The 21,929-nt window shown below is 41.1% G+C and overlaps 1 protein-coding gene across 1 annotated transcript in view; it reads left to right on the forward strand.

Annotated features, from left to right (window-relative positions):
* rngtt (RNA guanylyltransferase and 5'-phosphatase) overlaps window positions 1–21,929 on the forward strand; it is a 144,865-nt gene that overhangs the window by 41,824 nt on the left and 81,112 nt on the right. Inside the window, exons 10-11 of the mRNA XM_050058235.1 lie at window positions 4,047–4,118; window positions 17,389–17,553. Coding sequence (XP_049914192.1) covers window positions 4,047–4,118; window positions 17,389–17,553 — 237 coding nt within the window. The remainder of the gene's footprint in view (window positions 1–4,046; window positions 4,119–17,388; window positions 17,554–21,929) is intronic.

Consider the following 21,929-nt stretch of genomic DNA (forward strand, 5'->3'; position numbering starts at 1 on the left):
GGCAACGGGAAAATGATGATCCATGTGCTGGAGAAATGGCTAATGAAATGTTTCACAGTTATCCGTCACTGTGCCACTCTGTGTTGTAGTGTGACACTCAGCAGTGCACTCCCCGGGGTGAAGGCGGGGGTCGCTGACTTATCCTCACCCTGTAATTCCAGGCTCAGACTCTTATTGGCATGCTTGTGCTGTTTAGGTCATACAGGTCCCCGGCAGCAGGTGCACATGTATGAGTCATTATCAAACCCCCTAACTGAAAACACAGGCAAGAAAATTGCTGCATGATCACGTCGTCAGCCCAGATTTGATTATAAATGTCTGGTAGTGTCTTGTGTGTGTGATATTCCGGTACAGGAGATGACGGATAAGGTGTCTGTGATTGTTTTTGTTTTGCTCCTGGCCTTGTTTTGTTAGAGTTTAGTAATTTTATGTAAAATAGGTGCATGTACTTCCTCTTGGCTTAACAGTTGCTGATTGATGCGGTGAATTTAGTTTCCTCACTCAGGCAGGACATGTAATTGCAGCGCATTAGTGTTGCTTTGAAGGAGCGGTGCGGATGTGTGTTTAGATTGCTACAAGGTTTGTTTTGACTTTGTTTATTCATCTGTTGATGCTTCTGGCTCTCAGTTCGGAGAGGCTGTGTTCGGCTGTTTACAGTGAGCCCTGTAGAAGCCCAGCTGTGTTGTCTGATATGTTTCATCTTTACCCCAAAGGCACTGATCTTTGTCTTGACGTGCTGTTTTTGTGGTACAGTTTTTGATGAGCTTTACATCAACTTGAGTTGCAATATTGGATGACTGCGCAACGGCGATTGAATTCCTGGCGGTTTCTTTTGGTCACATTAATGTATTCATCCGCTGCCGTCTGTGCAATGGTTCAGTGCACCAGATGCATAATGATGGCAGCCTCCTGGAATGACATCATTGCTTCTCTGCAACCCCTCCTGCAGTGATCTGTATGCCCGCCATTCAGTCCTCTTTCTCCGCTCCACCAGCCTGGATGTGGCAATTTAGAGTGGATGTTTGGTCTTTTGTCCCTGAAATCATGTCAGCCAGTGTGGATGCACGTAGAAAAATAATAGTTTTGATGGATGATTGTTACTTCTACCACACTATGAATAGTCTGTAAGCTAAGATCACCCACTGCTACTAGTGAAGCCAGCATCAAAGTGCTATGTGTTCATAATCTGCCACTATATTGCGGGCTGTTTGAGAAGGCCCAGCACCTATGATAAGTAGGGTTGGGTAGCATAGTCGGTACTTTAAAGGACCGAATTACATTGGTATTACTAAGTACCAAGTCACATTACATCATGTTAAATTCATCAATGTCAAGTGACAGTCCTTTAATGATCACCTGGGTGAGAACACGGATTGAGACAAGACGCAGAGGTACTGTGAAGCATCATGAAACCTGTAAGCCAGTCAGGGAGCTCCACTGAGCTGCTGGATTCAACTTCGGACAGGAGAGGGAAGTGCCCCAATGCTGGGCCGCAAGACGAGCAGACAGACAGACAGACAGAAACAGAAGATTAGCTCTCTGTATGATTATAAAAAAAGCAAAGGAGCAGAATTGCATTTAAGTCTACGACATCACTCCTGCAGCTTGTTGAAAAATGTATTTATTATTTTACGACAGAGAAAGTAAAGTACCATAAAAGAGCACCATTGGGTAGCAATATGGAATTCCAGGCACTGGATCAAATGTGAACAGTCATTTCTCCACTATGCTTTAGAGTCTCATTAGATACACTCAGTTCTGCTTATTTGCATCTTGGAGGAAACTTTAAGAATCTTGGGAGATATTAAGTTGGAACATGTTTGCTTGACTAGGCCCTGTCTGCACGTGTAGAGATGCATTTGAAAATGGGTATTTTCGCCCTTGTTTTAAAATGACAACAAAATCTGTCAACACAACCTTCGTTTTATAAAATATTTTCATCCACACCAGAACACTTAAACGACTCCAGATGCGACACTTAAACGACTCTGGCGCTTGCTTTCTTCCAGTCTCTCGTCGTGGCAAAGGTAGTAAAGTGCACAGGCTTCCTTTTTTGAAACACCTAGTGGAGATCTCGTCACTGTTGAGTACCTTTTTGATGCAAGGACAAAGATGCTCACGCAGAGATGCCAGTGATGCTTTGGACATTGTAAAGTTTTCCTTTCACTTCTCATCAACAACAATCTCGTCTCTATAGTGTCCCACCATCTGTTGGTTCGACCGGACCTGATCCAAAAGAGTCGTTTCTGGCAGGCTTTCAGCCATAAAGTAGCCATGAGACCAAGCAGTGCTGACAAAACTTAAACCGCTTGCCATTGTTGTTGTTGTTTCCGGTGCATGCAGATAACGCAAAGCAATGGTGCACTAGAAAATGTGCCAACTGGGGAGAGGACTTCATGGTTTCTCAGACACTCTGTGTGACATGTCCACACGGATACAAAGTAACTGGAGTTTTGAGATTTCTGCACAGTACAAGGAGATGTTTCAGTGACCTAAAACTGCATTTGCATGTGGATGAGAAGTCAAAATATAGGGGAAAATGTCTATTTTCAAAAATAATTGTATACGGATAGACAAGACCTAAAGGCCAATTCCTGGTTTCGACATCCGTGGGGTCGAAAGGGTTGGTGTGAATCTGCATGACGTAGACTTTGCCAGTTTTCAGTCTGCGGACGTCCACATGCAGCCCAAAATTTGTGACTGTCCAGTTAGGTACCACCTGAGCTTGACCCAGGTTTTGTCTTTAAGGCTTCTGAAACCATTGTGCGGCATTAGTCACTTCATTATAACTTATTTCAGGTAATTGTCTTAACTTCTGGATTAGAAAAAAACATATTTTCATCCACATGCATTTTGAGAAGGAGATGTCATTGTGTCTTTTCAACCAGCTATTTTGAAAACACAACAGATTTTGCTTATTGCAGTTTTAAACTACCACATAGAGTCAATGTTCTAGTGTGTGTAATGATAAATCAAAGTTCCTGGTTAGAACTCCTAATTATTCTATCAGCTCAACAGGGCTGGAGCTTACCATTGTGCAGCACAGATGAAACAGCAGCAGCTTAACTGTTACGTCTACACAGGCCCTGTGGAGAGAAGTGCTGGTCTGGGGCCACAATGTGAAGTAAATTAAATGAAAATGGCACATTAATCAGTGTACTCATCTGGCTTGACCACTACAGCCGAGTCCCTGGAGCTCGTATGCGGCCAGTCTCAATGAAAACAGCTTGATGTATCGAACTTTTAAAAAATTCAACTCAGAAGAGGGCTGCAACAACTTTCCTTCTCTTTTGAATGTGAATAAATCGATCTTAATTCCCTGTTTATTTATTTGGTCAAAATCGATGTCGGAGTATTTCCGTCCCCAAAAGTAAAGTGTTTGTGTAATTGACTTTCTGCTACTCTTCCACCTGTCAGCTACAGGAGCAAAGCGCAGTTAGCTTCCTGAATATTTTATGAGTGGAAAAGGGAATAAATATAGTCCTCTAAATGTGGTGCTTCGCTTTTTTAAATTTAAACCAGGTAAAACAGAGTTGCGGACCTACTTTTGCTTATGCTACTTCAGCGCCTGTGACGTCTGCATCTCTGCTGTCTGTCACCGTATCTGCTGGTTGTGTAACAGGTCTTTGAAAACTCCTCGTGTCTGTTGGGTGTCCTGCACCACCGCTGCACCTGACTCTCAACTTGAGAGTCTTGCATAATGGATGTGCTTTGCTATTTCTGCTTCATGTCCTTCTTCCCGAGAACCCATCACACACACACACACACACACACACACCACACACCACACACCCACCTCCCCAATTCCCTGCTATCCCTCTCATTGCTGCAGGCAACTCCCTCTCTGAACATGCATCCCCTTGAGAGCACTCACCCCCTGGTGCCTCACTGTTTTCATCCTCTTTAACTACTCTCAAAGAGGAAGCATACATGCTGTGCTAAGACTGCTCAGTTTAAGGACATTTCTCTGTATATATTGTCTCCACTTAATCATAGATATTTATCCGAATAACATCAATATTTGTCTCTTGTCTTTATCTCTGCAGGAGATGATCATCGACAAGGTGAATGGGCAGCCGGTCCCCCGCTATTTGATATACGACATCATCAAATTCAATGTGAGTAGCCGGGGCCACTTGAGAATGTGTTGTCCTTCCTTTGACCTATCACTTCTGAAAAGCTGCCAGATCAAGAGGTCAGACTGAATAAACAGACAGAACATTGGACGCATGCCATTAACGCCGTGGTCTATCAGCAGCTCCTTCTGCCCTCTCCTTTTTATTTACGGTTAACAAGTGTCTGGCTGCACAGAGAAAATTGTAATTTTTTTTGTGGTCTGTCAGCAGTTGGTAGAATACATAATCAGAGAAAGGTGTCAGCTGTATGTCAGGAGCAAGCACTGACGTGGAATGGGATTTGCTTATCCTGAGGTCTAAGAAATCAAATTCCCGGTTGGGTTCCTTCAAGGCTCCGCTGTAGCAGGCAGCAGAGCCGTGCTCATCCAGGCTCGGCAGTATTTGCACAGGCATGACGGTGCTTTGTCAGTCTGCACGCTGTGAGGAAGAGCACGGCTTTGCTTGACCCCCCCACACCCTGTCACACACCGAGCTTTGCTAAAGCCTGACCTTAGCCTCAACGCAGGAGCTGAACTGCGTCTGACCCAAACTGAATATTTATAAGCCTGGTCTTTGTGCTTTTAACACTGCAATTGGTTGTGCTGAGCCCCACTGACCTGTGTTTTTGATAAAGACTTCAAACAAAAACGTAGTTAAATATTCATCAGAGTTCTTTAAGCAACATTATGCAACTGTTTAATGTTAAAATAATAGCGACAAAATCATTTTAATGGTAAACTGACCTGTTCTAAGGAGAATGACACCTCTTTTGTTCCCACTCCTCGCCCCAAATGTGTGTTCTTGCTAAGTGGCAACCTCTGGGGCTGACAAAATGAAGCCAATGCAGATGTGCCATTAACTGTAATTCCTTGGATGGTCAGTTGGGGCTGGCTCCAAAAGTGAATCAGTCCCCGTAGACCCCCATGTTAACAAAACCCACCTGCCCACGCAGAAATAATCATGATCACAGCCTGGTACAAAAACTGGTTTCGGTCTGTATAGCTAATTTTTCCATTCATGACAACTGTACGGGGGGGGGGGGTGATTTTTTTTTATATGACTCACCTTAAAATTCTAGTGAGGCTTAAAGTTATGCATAATCAAGGGAGTGGCTGCTTTGAGTGACAGGCTGAGGCATTGTTACAGTCTGTAGCCCCTTTTAAACAGAGATTGCATTATAAGGCTGCTACGAGGACCCTCCTTTATGCCATATTTCCCAATTTGCAGACATTGTCAGCCGCTGTTCTTCTTTGAGTTAGCTGCCACCTGCTATCAGCTACTTTTTAAATCTTCATGCTGTCCCTTTTGTACAGAAGTTATTTCGATGTTGTTATTGCCCCCAGTGTCACCTTAAAGGTGAGACAACTCTTCCCCCATTCTGCGATTGTTCCTTCCATACAGAATGTTGAGGCAGGAAATTCACGCCTTGAAGAAGCAGTGTAAAAGGGGCTTTGGAGAGCTCATTGAATTTTGTTATCCCACTTGAACACTGCACTTGCGAGGTTATGCAGGGTTAATCGTGGTTTCCAGAGTCTCCAAAAGTATAATGGGAGCAAGAGCCTTCAGCTAGTAAGGGCTGGCTCAGGCTTGCCAGCCCCTAGTTAGTCTGATATAGGTCTAGTCTGCGGGGGGACTTCTAAGGACCTGTGTCTATGTAACTTTTTTTTTTTTTTTGTGGCAGCCAGTCTTTTTTGCTTGTTCCCAATGAGGAGAAACTGTATGCTGCTGCATGCAGCTTCCTACAGAAAAAGGGCCGCGCCCTGCATCTTTTTTCAGGGCCACTCACAGCGCATCTGGTTTAAAATCTCTGAACATTTCAGAAAGGCGCTTGTGAGGACACTGCTACTGCTTTAGCTAGGCTACTATCACAACACAGACAGGAAGGCACATATTTGTGGCCAAGCACTTGAGTGTTGCTGGTGAGTTTTGTGCTTTTATCACCGTACACTTAATAAGCTTGCTGTTAAATGTATATTCAACCATCTGTTGATGCAGGGTTATATTAGCCACCTTGCCAACGTTAATAAATATAAAGATATTGTCATAAAAACAAAACCTACACGTAGTGCAATCATTTACTATCTTTGTTGTATTGCGGCTGATCTCGGGGGTAAAGAGCTTCTGTATCTCATGGTTTTCCCATTTTGTAGACATTTATGGCCACTGTTCCACTTTGAGCTAGCTGCCCACAGCTACTTTTTAAATTAGTCAAGCTCTTTTGCATGAAAGTCCACATTTCTAATGTTACACGTTTTTAAATCCACCACTGAATATAGTACTTTACTGAATACTTGCACTACCTTTCGATAAAATGTAGATTATCTAAGTCACACTATATTCCTACATATAACCTACCTCTGCACAGGACCAAACATACACTATTAATCTTTATACTTACCTGCATTAACATTCAGTGTCTTATACCTGTAGACATCCTGTTCTGGTGTTGCATTTGCTGGTTTAAATCCTTCAGTTTATCAACAAATGATAGAGATAACACTGATAAGGGTACAGCCTAAGTTGCATCTTTCATGAATAACATTAGCAGGTATGTACTCTGCGGGTATTCTGCTGTTGGATTGTCGTTGTTCTCCTTTTAGCCAGGAGACGGATCACTACAGTTGATGTCAGGACAGTGTAAACAGTCACCAACCCTGCAGGCACAATTTGTATATACAACAGTGGTGTTAGATAAGGCCTCCAAATCTCAGTAATACCACTTTTTGCATAATGTGGCTTTAACATTATCAGAGCCACTGTATTGGGTTGAAGTGAACCAGATAATCAGTCCATTACGCTATCACAGCTGGGCAGCTGTAATTGCCTCAGTGTATCCATTCATGTAAATTTGGCTTTAATATTTGTGTAATAGCATGTTTTTCTTATTATTTTGACTTGGACGTTTTTCTTGAGAACAGCCTTAGGATAGCATTAAAAGGCTGTTAATTGCTAACACTTTTCCAAACTGTAAATTAATTCATTCCTTCAACCGATCTGTGAGCTGCTAATGGCAAGCATGCAGACACGGAGACAAATGAGCCTACAGTTTGCCCTTAGCAAGCCTCCGCTGTCTTACTTGCTTACTTGATGAATACCTCGGGATCAAGAAGGGGAGGAGGGGGTTACTTCCGCCATTATGTTTGTCTGTCACCTCCTTTTCTCCATCGATCTGGAGGATCACACAAGCAAGCGGCTCAATAAAGGCTCCAGTGGTGAGGGGAACGTCTGTCAGGTGGTGCAGAGGTTAGCAGCTCCACATGACTCCCCCCCCTCCAAGCCATCAGTAAAGCGTTGTTGTATTGATCCTAGCCGGCCATTATTAGCCTACTCCATTATCTGTCGCGGGCTGCTCCTTGGCACCAAGGCTTCATCCTGAGACCGAGGATGGAAATGCAGCAGGAGAGACAACACACCGCCTGCTGGGCCCGTGACACCTTACTTGTTTGGTAAGTCAGGTGAATCACAGTACTGGGATTCTTTTGATCAGAGCATGATGAGAAAAGTGTGTCCTCTCGGCGTGGTGGCTGATTTAGCCGTCAAGGGTCAGAGTTTATTCAGTTCTGTGGATTTTGATGAAGATAAATGAGTGTCAGCTGCATATACATCGCTGCTCATGTTGGAGCAGTTGATAGTCTTACAGTGTTGAGAGTGCTGATGTGTACAGTACCTCCCCAACCATGTAACTGACTGACCCCGACTATCACCCTGAGACATGATGTGAATTTTCTATTTCTGCTCTTGCTGCAAAGTATAAAAGGATTTTTTTTTTGTCCTTTTGGAAAGTTGTTGCTGCTTGTCAGTCAGTCACTGTCAGCTCCCCCACTGTGGGGGATGAGACAAAACAACAATTACTTATATGTCTTTAATTTTGACGTCGCTTTAGAAAGCTATTATCTTGAAGTAAAACTGTGGAGGTTTTTGTTTGACATCAACCGTCTGTGCCACGACACTTTGATTGACCTCCCGATGTTTCATCATGCCAAAAATAATCTCGCTTTGGGTGCAGAATTGGACAAAATAATTGTCTCAATCAGATTAACAGACAAACAGATAAACAACACAGAAAGCTTATCTGCGGAGTTACGGAGTGCTTTTTGACTTCAGCTCTATTCACTTCTACTTTTGAAGTTTTTCTGCAGATACAGTCTGTATCTCTGCAGGGCTTTCCACCCTAAGCATAGTCCCTGAGCTGCATCATGCCTTTCAAACCAACGGCAGCATCACTGATGACGCGCTGCAGACAAGAAAAGGTACAAGTGGATAGATACTGGTGCTGTGGTTTTATTGGTCTCTAGTTGGTAAAAGCCCATAGTAGCTAACAATGATTTCATGGTAAACCTCAGTCACTTTAATTTGCTAGTAAATCACAGCTCATCCAAGCCATTCTGTGGAGACTTTCAGCTGCATTTGGCTTGTGATTGTGACATTAATCTCTACCTTCATTTCCATGTTGAGCATTTGATGTAAAATATGGACAAGAAGGTGGTTAATTATGGGATAATGGTACTAAAAGGTAGCTGAGAGGGTAGCAATGCTCCCTATTTCGGTAACCTCTACCACTGGCTGCAAGTCTTTATTTAGCACAGTAAACCCAAAGAATGTTTCATGTTGTTTTATTGGATTAATTATAAGAGGATAAGGAAATATATATTTAGTATGTGAAATAAATATAGTCATTAGTCTAGAATTCTGTTGTAGAAAATAGTGTTTTTCTCTCTCTGCAGATTATCTTGCAACCCTTTAAACCCTGCTGAATCACACTGATCTGACAGCTCATTGCTATGTGTAAAATGCATTTTCAATGCTGTTGAACTCAATCTCAGAGGTAAGCCCGAGTGGGTATTAAAGTTACTCATAAAGCAGCAGGAACAATAGGCATCAGGGACTCTTAGAGTATAACTACGTGGTCTATTGTCATGACTCGTGACTTATGTTCTGCCAGTCTGCAGTTGTAGACATTAAGTCTCTTCCGAAGCCACAGACGAGGCAATTAAGACCGCAGCTCTTTGAAAGATGATGATGGAAAAAGATGCAACCTCTCCTGTGGGTAAGGTCTGGCTCAGGTCTACTAACATTAGTTTGGATTGGGATTCAAAACGTAAGTATTTTAAGTAAAAACCTGCAGTCTGTCTTTGAGGCGTGTTCATGTGAATCAGGTGGGAAGAAATTCTTAGCAACAAAACTCACAGGACTCTGTTTACTGATTGGCTGGGGGTATTCTATGGCCATAATTCGGACATAATAAAGTTAAACTATCCCCAACTTTTGCTTGGTTGCACTTTGCTGCAGAATCAAATGGCTGCAGCTTGGAGCGGCCGCCACAGCTTTCCATGCACTTGGCATCGCGGCTTGACACAAGCTGCACTTCGCCACTGCTTGATGAGTTTTCAGTATTAATGTATGTGATGACAGGATCTCATGGCTGCTGTGTTCATAACGCTCAACGCCACAAGAAACCGAGAGAGGAATTCATAGTTTGAATGACATGTCTCCTCCCAATAACAGTACCGGCAATAACAAATGACAACTGGAGCAAAGTTTTCTCTGAAGAAATCATGTTTGAAAATGGCTCTGCTTGTACATCGGCTTTGGATCCATGCTGAAAACAGATACAGTTTGTGGTTATAGACAATTTTAGGCTAAAACAGCCTAAAAGCCTCTGTTTTTGTCGGAAACATCCCGAGGGAAGCTGCAAATTAAGCCTCTCTTGAGTGGCCCCAACGCCGATTTTGTCACCTGCGTGTGTCTTTTTTTCCAAATCATCCCAGACAGTCATGCAGCTTTTAACAGTATTCCCAGCACTGCCAGATTTTTGTTTCTTAAGACGTTGTTTTTTTGCTGTATTCTTGAGGGCATCATTCAGCCTCTCCAGCCTCACGTTGAAGAAGGGTTTATTTCTGACTGCAGCTCTCTGGTGTTTAACATTTAATGAGTGTTTATATATAGATTCTTTATGCACTCAGTTCAATTTACCCATAAGGAGGGGTGGGGTAGGGAGGTGGGGTGTTATATAATGCACTGAGTTGTATGTTGCACTCAAGTACAATGGTTGACTCTTTTCATTTATGATGAATGCATCTTTACATTTATATCCCATTAGATTTTTAATATTTTAAGAATCTACAGAATGGCTGTATACTAACTTAGTTTTATATTATTTTTGTAACTGACCGCAGGTAGCATATGTTTGTCTCTGCAAGTGACTGAGATTTTTGGGGCTTTAAATATGGGTTATTTTTCATTATCTAATCATTTGCGGTGTATTTTCTTGATTAATTGCTTGAATTTAAATGTAGAAAACTGAAAAATGTGACAAATGCAGCTAGTAAAAAAGTGAAAAATGTCAAAACATTGAAGTTGCTTATGTCAAACAGTCCAAAAACCCCAACATATTCACTTTATTGTTATAGAAAATTAAGATAATCAATAAATACTTGCATCTGAGCAGCTGGAACCATTGAGCTTTTTTCCTTAAAAGTTGAGCCCACAGCTGACAATTATTTTCATTGTTGATTATCTACTAGGAGGAAAACATACACACAATTTGGAGTTATGGTTTGGTACTTTTTGGTACAGCACGGAAAACAACAGCAACAACAAAAAAAAAGTAGAAAATATAGTTTTTTAATTTATTTTGAAAAATGTAGACATTCAACAGTGGCTCATTGGCCATAATTCTTATAGTAAAAGTTGGGCACTTAAATAATGGCACACTGTCAATAAGAAAAAATAAGTAAATAAATGACACAAATGTCAGTGATGTTATGTAAATGTAATGCTTCATCATAAGACTCTGACCTGTTGATAATTTCTGAACGGGTGGGGTGGTTCTGTTCCCCTCGTGTTAACGTGGGTTTTCTCAGGGTACTCCGGCTTCCTCCCACAGTCCAAAAACATGCAGATTAGGTTAATTTGTGACTCTAAATAGCTCTGTGATGGTCTGGGTGTACCCCGCCTCTCACCCAATGTCAGTTGGGATAGGCTCCAGCACACCCGTGACCCCTAACAGGATAAGTGGTTACTGCAAATGAATGAATGAATCTGCAGTGTGAGGCTGCCTGAACACGGTGGGGAGAAGGACTCGCCTTCCAGTCTGTGCGTCTCGACTTATTCGGGTGATGTCGTATTTCCACAGTACACCAAACTTCAGTTGAACAATGTTGCCACTCATTTAGACACAAATCGTTGTGCATTAAGCGTGAGTAACCCAGGTAGCTGACTTAAGCTGACTAGCATGCTACAGCCAATGGACACCAACTAGTGGACCGCCCAAACTTTCTGGGGGAAACTTGCACTCTAGAATTTCAGATCCTTTTTTTCTGAGTAGTAACATAAATCAACATTTTGACTGTTTTGGTCACAGGGCATACCAAACGTATGTCGCATATTTCAGAACATCCTGTACTGTTTGAGACGCATACACATGCTGTTACACCCCTATTATCTAACGTTGAAAATGTCCTTTTACCTGTTCTGGAAAAGGTGCCTGCTCCACATTGCTTGTTTTGTCCAACTAAAAGTCCAAACCCCAAAGATATTCATTTTACAATCACATTCATTCATTTACTGTCGCATGAGACAAAGACAAGCAGCAGATTCTCACAGCTAAGGTGTTAACTAATTAATCAGTTAATTGACAAATTGTTTCAGCTGTTAAAAAATAAGCTTTATAGCACATTTATGGAGTTCTGAGGCTAAAAAACATAATGTCTTCTTCAGTCAGGGGTGTCCTTAGGCGATCTGCACTATCAGCATCACATCATATTAAGACATTTCTTTATAGATTGGTATCACTTATATCAAGCCTGATCCATTGCTGCTGCTGCTTGTCAAAAACGTTGCATTGTGCTCCTGTTGAAACCCAGCCCTATCTCAAACCCACCGTGATGACAGTAAGTCAAAGTGGAGCAACACAGAGCCATAAATGGCACCCATGGAGACACATTACCTTCCAGGCCCACAGCAAGAAAAAGACGATGTGATACCACTGATACGATCGATCTTTATTCCCAGAAACGTCAGATTAACGAGATTCTTATCGGCTGTGCTTTCCCGTCACAGGCGTGGACAGCACATGCCTTGAATCATCCACACTTACATCTTGTTCTGTCCCGATGACACAGCTGACAGATGGTGCAGAATGTGTGGGACATCATACCAGCTGTTGCTCCAGGAGAATGGAGTGTGGTTTTTTACAGTAACACTAAAAAAGAAAAACAACTCCTCCAAGTGATGCCGAAATGAGTGTCTCCAACTTTTAATTTGCCTTTGACCTCATTTGTTGTTGCCAAATTGTCCTAACAGAGTTGTTCAGGCTGCATTAAGCAAGTCAGACGGACTCTTAAACAAAGTCACAGACACACAGTCGCGGCATACTGCTCTGTTATTATGTTGTTATGGCCAATGTGTTGGCAAACAGTTGCTTACTATCACACACAGCAGACACAGGACTACGTGGGCGTCCCAATGGAGTCATATCAGGCCACTTGATGAATGCAAGTCCATTATCTATTCCACTTTTTACCTGTTCTGGAGCGACAACTCCCTAAGGTGATACAATAATTATTTTTATTGGGTTGTAACTAACTCTTTACATTTTTAATCAGTCTGATATTTGTTTTCTTGAGTTTTTAAATTAATTGAGTCCAGAAAATATCACAATATCTTATATTTTTCTTTTTGTAAGATGTTCAATTTAAAGTCATATACATGTATTCTACGAACACTCAAAGCGCTTTACACTACAGAGTCACATTCACCCATTCACACACACTTTGGTGGCCGAGGATACTAAACAAGGTGCCACCTGCTGCTCAGTTTTTTAGGCAGCCAGTGGGAGCATTTTGCAAGAGCAAAATTTTGCCCAAAGATACTTTGATATATGGACTGGAGGAGCCGGGTATTAAACTGCCAATCCTCTGATTTGTGGACGACCTGCTCAACCTCCTGAGCCACAGCTGCCCTACTGGTCAAAGGGAAACAGAGATTCATGTGGGTACCTCAGACCCTCAAAAAGCTTTTCCAGGATGGTCTTTTCAAGGCTTATTTTAGGATGAGTCAGGAACAGTCTAACAATCAGCTGTAAAATGTTGAGCTTATTTCCAGGTTGGTAGAATGTGAGAAAGTAGTTGAAGCTACACTTTGTTCAGATATGTCTTCCAGCTTGCCTAGGGCGACGTTGAAAGTGAGCTAACATTGGCTTAACACCAATCATGTACGCTTCCTCTTGTTGTTATCACCACTACAGAAGGCCCGTCTCTTAAAACTTCACTCTCATTGAAACCAATTACAACAAGCCACCCCGGGCTGCTAAAACACGCTCTGTCAGATCACGGCCTAAATGGGATGAAATGTAACAAACACTTTGGCCAGTCGTTGCTTCACCCCTACAGGGTGTTGTCTTCATTATGTAAATAGGAGAATAATTGGAGTTGATTGCTATACTTTTAAAGACTTGTGACCAGAGTGAATCTCCTTATTTCACAAATTCAATTTTGGCTGTATTTTTAAGACATAATTAGTGTAATTCAGAATTGATTAAAATCTTTGTATGAGACACAAAATCCTCACTCTTCACACCATCAGAGGAACACTAATGGCTGTTTTTTCTCACACGTTCTAGTATCACTACACACAGCAGACACAGCCGTGTTCGAGAGTGCTTGGCTGAAGATATGTTTTGCCGTTTGTAAGGCTTTACATTGTACTAACTTACATAAGACTATATACCAACAACTCTGTGATCTTCTTCACTCTTTTGCTAAATATGTGCATGACTCACGAAACAGAACAGTCTACTAATTGTATCTAATCTTAACTAATCATTGGCCATCCACCTCCTCATCTGCTTTGAAAAAAAATCTTTTTCCTCCCCCCAGATGGTCCAATAACTCTATAGAAAGCTCTTGACAAGAGAAGTGGCCTTTACCAAACAGAAAGAGACCAGAATACAAATGCCCCCAAGTCACACCTTCCTGCTCAGTGCCTCTCGATATAGATCAGGAAATATTGATCTTGTGTAGGAAGAATAAAGGTATAAATGTCTGACTGTATGTTTTCTATTTTTATGTTATTGGAATGTTCTTTAAAGACTGAAGACAACACAATGTTGAACAGAAAATCACTATATGTAGACAAAAAAAAGGTTGGAATTTTCAAGAAAAGCCAAAGGTTTCTCTGGTGTCCCTCCCAGCGTTTCATATACACACAGCTTTGAGGAGGACTTTTCTGTAGACCTGCATCATTTTGTCCATTAATTGATTAGTTGATCAGAAAATTAGTCTGCCACTATTTGTTGGAACTGAGTAATTATTTTAGTCATTTTTCCACCAAAATCCAAAACATTTGCTGGTTCCAGCTTTCACAAATTGGAGGATTTGATTTGACAGTTTTGCCCTGTTGGTTGTAGAAAACAAGACATTTGAAGACATCAGCTTGGTCTGAAGGAAATAATCAGGCATCTTTCACTGTTTACTGACAATTACGGAGGAAACGATTAATCAAGAACGTAATTGGCAGATTAATGGATGATAAAAATATTTACTAGTCGTAGCCATTAGGGATGAGCATGTGTACCCGATTTGGACGTAAGTATTTGCTCAGCATACATAGTAACTGCTTTTTTTCCTGCTTCTCTCATCCATCGATCTAATGATCTGATCCAATAATCGACTGCTGCTGAAGGGAAAAATACCTCATTAAGAATCCCACCTGCGCTGCGACCTGCAAAAAACTCTGAATTTAGAGAAGAAACAGAATGATGTAAAGGGACACACAAACAAAAAAATGAAAGAAAGTTAGCCACCTCGATTATCTTTCTGCTATAGAGGGAAAAAAACGCTCTAGCTTGTTTTTATTTATTTGAACCAATCATAATCATCTTGGGCAGCACTAAGAACAGGATGCAGCAACTGTACTCCTGCAAAACAGTGTCAAATATGAAGTTGTTTTGTTGGAGCATTTGCACTTGGTGGGGCAACACTGTCATTGAAATGGCCTGCGAGAGAAAACATCACAAAATTCAACTTATAGTCATAAAAAGACAAACATAATTAGAGAATCAGTGCCCTGGGGATGAAGCTTGAAAATTCTTTATATCTGGAGGTGCTCACTTGAGCCGTTTAAACCACAGACAAGTTTTTAGCTATATGTGGCTCGAGCAGAACATTATTATGACAATATCACAGCAGCTTGTTTGAATTGAAATGGATTAGTACACTGGTAAAGTCACTGTCTCTGGCGCATGTTAAAAGATGTTGCAAATGATATAATGGAATTGTTGTTAATCATTACCTGACAACATTTATGTATAGAAAAAAAAACAAAGTCAAAATTTATTACATAGACAAAAATGAGGTTCCTAAGATGGATCCCTGGGGAATTCCAAAGCCTCCTATAGCTTGAGGAGCTTGAGCCTTTTTTTCATAAATGTTTCCATATTGTTTCTCATAAGCAAATGCAATGTGTTTTTTTGAAATCCTATCCTTAACTGTGTAAAATACCTTTGATGATGTTTTTTGTTAGGGTCTTTATTTAAAGGAGCAAAATTTAGCTTATTTAAACAGATCAAGAAAACATGATTTTGGAGATACATTGGAAATGTGTAAACGCATTTGGAGATGCAGGAAAGGCATTTTTCAACATGTTTTTCCGCTCATCGTGACCAGGTGACATAGAGAATGTTTGCTTCTCATTATGTTTTTCTGTCTCTTGACAAATAAAGAAGTGGCAGCTTGGTTGCTGAGTTTGAGCTCCTGTTTTCTCTCTGCGCTAATGTGTGAGAAATATTAAATGTCAGTTTGTTGTCATACATTTAGTCCATGTCCATCTGGCAACCTTTCAAAACAATATTTCTTCTTCTTTTAGGATTTGTCTTGTGTGTTGATAAAAGTGAGTCACCCTTTTTAATCACTTTTTATTTGAGCAGTGGGCCTATGTGCTGGTGACCGTCAGGTGACAGCGCTGTACCCAGGGTGGTTTCATCACAACTCCTCTGCCTCCATTTAACACTAAAGAGTCATGCTGGTTTAATTTGTAATCTGGCTGGCTAATTTTCCACCAAAGCTTCATTATTAATAACCAGGAGCAGGAACTTGTATTTTTTGCTGCCGCAGTCACGGTCGTCTGCCAGATGGGTTCGGAGACACCTTTGCTCTGCCTCGGTGGCCCTGTCTGTCTGAGAGGCAGTGATGGCTCAGGGCGCCGGTGCCTATCTGTGGAGAACGACCGTGTGTGACTGGCCAATGATGGGAGGAAGCTGTTGTCATAGTGACAAAGGAAAAACGATTCCACTGCACTGTGTACTTTTGGTGTTGACATTCCCATGAGCTCAGCTGATGTCAGGGTCTTGTTGTCTTACTGTATGCACCTGCATACTGCTCGCCTGTGGTGTAGCTATAAATAAGAGCTGCTTGTAGAGACTTACAGTGAGTTTTATTGATGCTGTGAGGATGTTATTGTTTGTGCCGAGGCATTATATTTCTTGTTAGGGCTGCAAGTAATGATTATTTTCACTACTGATTCATCTGTTGATTTTTTGCTTGACTAATTGAATAATCAAAAGGGACATCAGTCAATAAATTGCCACTCATACGTTCCTAAATTTGACATATTCCAATGTATTATCAAAACCTCATCATATCAAAACTGAGGATATTCAGGATAATATAAAAAGAGAACAGAGAGAACCAGCAAATCCTATTTGAGAAGCAGGAACCAGATAGTTTGGGGTATTTTCTACCTCATCTCATAAGTCATTTTTCTGGACTGAGAGTTCCCAATTTTGGTTTCCTATGACCGGTCATTTCATCTCCAGCACTCGTCCTATGGCTCATCATCAGGATTCCAACAAAAAGCTGGGTTGAAGATGAGTGTGAAACATCCATATTCTGCCAAAAAATACACTTAACAGCTTTTATTAAATTCACTCAAAGTCCTCACTGCATACATTAAATGAGTCTGGGCAGACATGGATATAAATTGCAACTTGTCTGGTTGGCACAGGTGTTCAACTGTGGGGCAGTAATTCTAGTTTTACACACATCGAGATAAGCCATGTGAAATTCCATGTACCTCAGTATAATGACAATGAAGGTCACTCTGATTCTCATTCTCTAAAATAAAGGCTATTCTGTATTGTCTACATTTAGTGGTTTATTGATTGTATTAATAACAATAACAATGATTTTTCTTCATCTGTATTGCCAAGAGTGAACATAACTTTAATATGTGTGTCTGAATGAGTTGATTAACACGTTTTCTTTGTGTGTGTCAGGGGCAGCCTGTTGGCCAGTGTGATTTCAACATCCGGCTCTTATGCATAGAAAAGGAGATAATTTCTCCCCGTATGGAAAAGATGAAGACTGGACAGATCGACAAAACCAAGGAGCCCTTCAGTGTCCGGAATAAACCCTTCTTCGACATTCATGCAGCACGCAAGGTAACGTGAACAAAGCCATCCTTTTCACTTTCCAACCCAATCTTCTCTCCACTTCTTTCACAGATGTGACCCAGTCAAAACACAAAGATATACTAATTGAGATGACACAAATTCTTACAAGTTACATCCGTCAAAGAAATTCGTGAATCAGCAATGGCCCAGTTACCTCCCTGGGAGTTATTTTCCAGGGCAACAGTTCTGTGTACGGTCCTCCAAGGTAAATTGGTCCCAGTTGAGCAGTCACAGCAGTTGAAAGACATCTATGTACTGGCGTCTTGTGAAAAGCACATTTTCACCCATTCTTTTTGTGTATTGTAAACATAGGGAAGGCTTATGGTCATGTTCCCTCAGATGCCTTCTGGGAATGGAAAAAATGAGTCCTGGGTTATTGTCATAGGGTCCTTGTTAGGGTTGCTGCTATCCTAGAGTTCCAAACTTTGACACAATACTAGTATAAAAAAGCTATACTTGATACAGGGGTGGGGAAAATACTCAAACGATAAATGCATCACGATGCGGACGTGGACGATTCGGCATCATTTCACAAATGGCAATGAGCCATTATCTAAACGCTTGTTAATACCATGATGTTAACGGAATGATGGAGGCGGAACGCAACCACGAGGGCAGTGCAGCACCCGGACAGTTTACAGCATAGACTTCCTGTGTCACAAAAGGCAGCAGTAAAGCGCGTGTTTTAATTTAATGTCTAAATAATTACATTTACAAATGTTAACAATGGTTTATTGTGAATACTTGTTGCACCATCACCCAGAGACTGGCATTAATGGTGCGGAGCAACAGTGCAGCTCTAACCAACTCAGTGGTGAAGAAAATGACTCAGCTCAGTTTGTCTCACCTCAAAAACCCTGCTCTCAGTTTGCTCAGAGTCTTGGCTTTTTCCACATCTAACAGGCGCAAAGACAGTGTGGCATTCGGTCCCCCTTATGTTGTTATTCTCATACAGGCAGGAGACTGTAAGGTGCTTTCAAATAAATTAATACATGCAGTTAGATTTTTAAAATAAATGGCTGCGGACCATTTTTTGTTACACTTAACAAATTTTTATATGATTTCAGGTGCAATATTACAGTATGCAAACACTGGGCACTACGCTAACATAAACATCCCACAGTGGGTTAGCGTGAGCAACTGCAGTTAGATGCACTCTGACTGGCACACCTTTGGTTAAAAGCAAGTGTTTGAAAGTATTTTAGCTTCTCTGAAGCCAGAAAGGGACCTGGACAAAAAACACAATGTATGCAAATAAATTCATCTGTTTATTTAATTGTGGATCATAACAAATACAGTATGCTATGCTATGTTTTGAAAGTAGAAAGTACTCACACAATGAGAAAAATAAATCATCTATGGAATTCAAAAATTTTCATGCAGTGTAATGCATTAATAATTGTTGTGTAGTCAAATCGTTGCCATCTGAATCGTACTCAAATTGTGAGGTGCCTGGAGGATCCCGCACCTACTTGATACCTCTTCTTTTGATGCCATGGCAACAAAGAAAAAGGTCCTTGGCACACAAAATAGGAAATTTTTAAAAGTGTAATTAACAACCTGCACACAGTCACGCACAGAACGCACACCTCCAGTCTCTTTGCAGGTTTGGTGCTGGAGTGAATGCCCTAACAGCCACAGGTTGGGGATCAGTTGATTTTTTTTTCCTGCTGTTTTATCTGTACTTTCGATACTATCAAATGCAAAATCAACAGAGACTGTATCATTTGAAACATGTCTAGTCAGGTTTATTTAAAAGCACATTTAAAAACAACAAATGTTAACCAAAGTGCTTTACAAAGAGATTTAATAAAACAGAAGCATGATCAAATAAAAACAGCATAAATAAGAGAATTAAATTAAATTAAATTGAATAAAGCATGCAATATCTTGATAAAATCCTAACACAAAAACAGCAAAATAGAATACAAGCAAATACAAATCAGAGTATGGTCCTCTGTTTTGTTAACTCTCTTACCCTGCTCCGGTAAGTCATCATAATGAAGGAAAAGAGATGAGTCTTTAAAAGGATTTTAAAAGTATGTGGAGATGAAGGATCTAATTGTTTGTGGTAAACTATTCCACAGTTCAACAACTGAAAATGTTTGATCACTTTTGGTTTTTAACTGGATGCATAGAAAGGAGAGTAGTGATTGGTCACCAAATCTGAAAGGTACGGAGATGAAACACGGGATGGGTAGTTCAGAGATGAAACCAGGTGCTAGTCTATGCAGTGCTTTAAAACCAAATGAAAGAGTAAGGTATAGAAATGTGGTATCAGAAACGTATCGGTGCATCGATAGTTTTGACAACCTTGGTGCTCGGTAAAATTAGAGTGAGAGCTCATTGTTGGTGGACTCTGAGTTCCTCCATGATTAAGTCTTGTCACTGATTGTGATTTTCATGTAACCTTAGGAATCTTTTTAACTCTTTACCTATGTTGGAAGCGGTGTCTCAGTGTCTTGTTCTTAGCCCCCCAGAAGGTAGCTGCTCCAAGGGTAATACCTTTGGTAGCCCAGAAACTACCTTTGTGTTTGCTTTAGTGGGTGTCATTGATCGGTCAAACACATGCCTCGAGCCTTGCCCGTGATTGCCTCTTACTATGTCTTTGTCTCTGAGAAACACTGTGAGGTACAGGTGAAAAGATGGCACTGGAATAAGACAATATAATACACTGCTGATTAAAGTCATTACTGTGTGAGCTGCTAAGTACAGGAATGTTTCATAGATTTAGATGGATGTTGCGTAGCACCCGGCATTGCTGTAATTTGCTTGATAATACCAAGAATAATTGTAAAATACATTTTTGAGGCTAAGTAACTTCCTTCAGACTATTTTGATTCAGATCATATTTTTTGAATTTTCCTTGTCATTGTCAAATGAATTATCAGAGCTCAGGTTATAATACTCTGCTGTTCACAGTCTGAGGGCAGCAGGGCTTTTATCCTCTGAATAGCTGTTAAGCCTTCCTCAAAGGCTTGCACTTGTGCCCTAATATCAGGTCTGTGGGAGGTCAGAGCACGATTAATTTGATGTTTTGCTCGGGCCAAGATCAGTCGGAAATCTTGGCACTGCACGTTCGCGGATGATCAAAGCATCAGCGGAGAGGGGTGAAGTTTGAGACATTTCTTGTGTTGTGGTCGCATGTCTTCCTCTGCCAACACTGATATCCTGGCGTTATTGTACTTTGTGTAAAATTCTCAGTATGAATAGCTGGGTTACCTCTGGTCTCGCCCTGCGCTGTCTACTCCTCTAAGAACCTTTATGAAGGATCACCCGCCCACTCTTCAAGGGGCATGTTGATGAAGATACTCCAGGAATTAAGTCACTGGAACCACGTCTGGTTTCTGACTGCTCTATTGTGTTGTGCAGCGGCCATCTGCTCCCTATACAGTCATATCTCTGTTGTATGGGACATTAAAAGAGGGGAACTGGAATCTGGCTCATTAATTCATAGCAGCACAACCCTCCACTTCATGGCATATCGACCAGAAATTCCTTTAGGGATATTTCAGTCACAGACTGGAGTTGTATGATGGCTTTTGTCTGTTGCTAGGCTGCTGTTTTTCATCTCAGACACTCACACATTCATGCCGACATTTCCTACCAGTTGGGACCATTTATTCTTTTTTGCTTCCTCCACTTGTCCAATTATCTAACAAAGACCTCTTTTTGTATTACAGAAATTGTACACTGGGGCAACCAGATAATACATTTTGGAAATTCCCCTTTGTGTAGGTTGAATGGACTTGGCTGACAAAATATATTTTGAGCAGGAAATAATTCTGAATTTAACGGTACTTGACATCTCAGTTGTTTGCACCTGCTCCACAGTTAATTGCATTTTGCATGTTTGCTTTATCTTTATGAGATTTACTTTAATTTCATTTGTGAATTTGTTGGCATTCATCTGATGTGTGTCACTTACAGTACACAGACTTTCTACTTACAGTACCAGGCAAAGATGTGGACTTCAGTCACATGACTCAGACTCGAGTCACAAATTTGATGACTCAGTGACAAATTTAAAAAAAAAAAAGACTTGAACACCAATGACTTCTGACTTTACTTGGATTTGAGCCTTTTGATTCTAGAATACTTGATCCCTTCCTCCAAGCCCAAAGATTATTGTTAATTAAAAAGCATGCCACGAACAGTTAAAGGGATAGTGCACCCAAAAATGAAATTTCAGCCATTATCTACTCACCCATATGCCGATGGAGGCCCTGGTGAAGTTTTAGAGTCCTCACATCTCTTGCGGAGATCGGCGGGGGGAGCGGCTAGCCCACCTAATGGCAGACGGCGCCCCAGACTAACGTCCAAGAACACAAAATTGAATCCACAAAGTATCTCCATACTGCTCA

Source organism: Epinephelus moara, chromosome 12 (genome assembly GCF_006386435.1).
Source record: "Epinephelus moara isolate mb chromosome 12, YSFRI_EMoa_1.0, whole genome shotgun sequence".
Classification (NCBI taxonomy): domain Eukaryota; kingdom Metazoa; phylum Chordata; class Actinopteri; order Perciformes; family Serranidae; genus Epinephelus; species Epinephelus moara.